General features: G+C 56.9%; 2 protein-coding genes across 3 annotated transcripts in view; one reads left to right on the top strand and one right to left on the bottom strand.

Annotated features, from left to right (window-relative positions):
- Positions 1-716, top strand: part of PNMT (phenylethanolamine N-methyltransferase) — a 2557-nt gene extending 1841 nt beyond the window's left edge. Inside the window, 1 exon segment of the mRNA XM_010842660.1 lies at positions 1-716. Within this exon segment, the coding sequence (XP_010840962.1) occupies positions 1-122 (122 nt within the window). The 3' untranslated portion in view covers positions 123-716.
- A 78-nt stretch (positions 717-794) lies between these two features.
- PGAP3 (post-GPI attachment to proteins 3) overlaps positions 795-2569 on the bottom strand; it is a 14188-nt gene continuing 12413 nt past the window's right edge. For both annotated transcript variants that reach the window (XM_010842662.1, XM_010842663.1), the window contains one exon: positions 795-2453. In XM_010842662.1, the coding sequence (XP_010840964.1) occupies positions 2390-2453 (64 nt within the window). In that variant the 3' untranslated portion in view covers positions 795-2389. The remainder of the gene's footprint in view (positions 2454-2569) is intronic.

Genomic DNA, 2569 nt, shown 5'->3' with positions numbered 1-2569 from the left:
TGCGGAGCGGCTATGAGGTGCGGGATCTGCGCACCTACACCATGCCTGCCCACCTTCAGACAGGTGTAGACGATGTCAAGGGCATCTTCTTCACCTGGGCCCAGAAGAAGGTGGGGGTGTGAGGCCCCCGTGCACGCAGGGCCAATGGCCCTCACCCGCCTAGACTCCCTGTTGTCTGAGGTGGCCTCTAATAAAGAAATAAGTCCGTCAGTTGGTGTAAGTGCCGTCTGTGGCTCTCCAGGGAAGGGTTCTGACTTGTGTTGTGGGGGTATGGGAGGCATCGGCCCTGGCCTTTTCCCCCCAGAAGCTTCCAGAAAGGTCAGTTTCTGTACACTCATTCTTCCCAAACTAAGGAAGGCCAGGGTCACAGGGAGCTCCTTCAGCATCTGCTGTGTGCCCCGCACCTGCTAGGTCCCTTCCATCCCCACGCTCAGCAGTACCCTACTTGCAGGGGAAGCTCAGAAAGGTTAAGAACCAATAAATAGAAGTGGAGCTTAGTGGAACCCAGAAGGGGAAGGAGATGTAAGTGGAACTTGTGGCCAGTGGAGCTACCATCCAGTCACAAAGACCCAGAGATGGCAGGGGAGAAAAACAGGCACCAACTCCCTCCAGCCCCCACGATAAGTGGGACAGGAGCTCCATCCATATCTGCTGTTGCCCTGAATCTAGTTTCTGCCATCCCCACTCCCACGTTCCTAGCTAGAGACCCCTCTGCCCCTCTGCTGCCTCCAGCCAGCTCTGTCTTCTTCCCTCCAGTCCATCCTACTCACACAAATGAGATCGAAAACAGTAGGTGAGGCTGAGAATTGGTTTATTAAGAATGTCCCTTGCCACCCTCCTCACCTTAAAATAGTTCTTAGTATCAAAAGAAGTTAACACGGGCCACCCAAGTCCCTGAGGTTGGAGTCCTAGCTCAGCGCCCTTACCCCTAGGGAGGGGAAGAGGAGCAGACTCCCTGCTCCAATCAGAGACAGCCGTGGGATGGAAAGTTTCTGGCGCTCCACGTGTTCTATCCGTGTGGAGCAGGAATGTGCTATGGCTGCTGGCAACTGGCAGGGGTCACCTTTACCACAGCGTAGGCACAGCACTGCCCCTGCCTGCTTCTGGGAAGACCAGAGACTAGACCCAGCCAAGGTCTTCTCCCCTCTTCCCCCAGATTGCTCCTTATCCCCCCGCCCTGGGTCAGGAAGTGGCAAAGGGGCTTAGCAGGCAGAGCACTGGGGTAGGGGATGGCAAACCATGTCTAGGCAAGGAGGATCCCCATTTTCCTTCCTCCCTCTGCCTCCCAAGGGGCTGATTCTGGGGGTGATCTTGAGTTGTGTGGGAGCTCTATGAGGTTTGTAGAGAGGGGAGTGCAAAAGAAAGGAACACGTAAACACACATGCAACTGGACACTCCTACCCCTGCCAGATCTTGAGGACATCCTGGCTCTCTGCCTGGCCTGGGCTGTGTACAGAGCTGGTGTTCAGTCAGTGGTTGTCCACATGATTTGATCCCCTCCCAACTCACACTCCCTTGCACTCACGTTCAGTCTCTGCACATTCCCCTAACCCACACTAACCTGCCTGTCCCCCAACAACACACTTCAAAACCACTCACACACATCAGCACTGCAACAAGGCCAATGCTCACCACCCCACCCGGCATCCCACACACCCCAGATCTGCACCCACCACCCCATCAACCTACACACTTGGTCTCCCTCACACACTCATGTGTGGGCTCCCAACCAGAACAGCAGCTCAGGGGCCAGAGGGATTCCTGTCCTACACTCTCTGGGGTCCTGGCTCCAAAGAGGGAGTGCGGTGAGGCCTCCCGGGGGTCTGACTGGAGTAAGTCTTAGTGAGACTGCTCCCCAATCCCAACAGCTTACTTCCTCTAGATCCCATGAGAAGATCCGCTGGGAAACGGGCAGCCCAAGAGCAAGCATCTAGTGCCACCTAGCGGTGCCCCGAGGAGGGCACAGGGGTAACAGAAGGGACCTCACTGTATCCCCAAAGGCTGTGCTACCTGGTCTCCCAGCTAGACAGAGGGTTCTGGGAACCACCCCGGCAGTGAGGGGATGTGAGGAGGAGGCTGACAGGAAGGGAGAGACAGCCTCCTCTCAGTGGAGCTCAAGAACACAGTTCCAGTCCAGTTCAGCTCCAGGGACCAAAGGGGTTGCCCATTTTCTAGCCCCCGATGTTACGAGGCCAGGTCTGCCAAGACCTGTGGGGGTCATGTGGGGGTGAGCAAGGGTGGGCAGGTTACATGATTCTGGGCCCACACCCTTCATGTCCAAGTTCAAGATGCTGAAAGGAAAACAAATCATCTCAAGGACTTCGGGGGAGAAGGGGAGCCAGCAGGGACAGACAGGATTCTCAAGAGGGCAGATCTGCTTCCAGTGCCTTCAGTCCAGCTTGACCTTGGCCTCTGACTCCTTCAGCAGGTAGAGACTGTCATCTTCCAGAAAGCTGTGGGCGGAGAGGGGAGCCCACTGAGGCAAGGCACAGCTCTGAGAGCGTCCCCTGGGGGCGGGGGCGGGTGGTGCAGGCAAGCTGGCCAGGGGGGTGGGGGGCAGGGGCACAGA

This window comes from Bison bison, unplaced genomic scaffold, assembly GCF_000754665.1.
Source record: "Bison bison bison isolate TAMUID 2011002044 unplaced genomic scaffold, Bison_UMD1.0 scf7180017864180, whole genome shotgun sequence".
In the NCBI taxonomy this organism is placed as follows: Eukaryota; Metazoa; Chordata; class Mammalia; order Artiodactyla; family Bovidae; genus Bison; species Bison bison.
The sequence above is the reverse complement of the archived record's forward strand: the minus strand, read 5'-3'. Positions and strand labels throughout refer to the sequence as shown.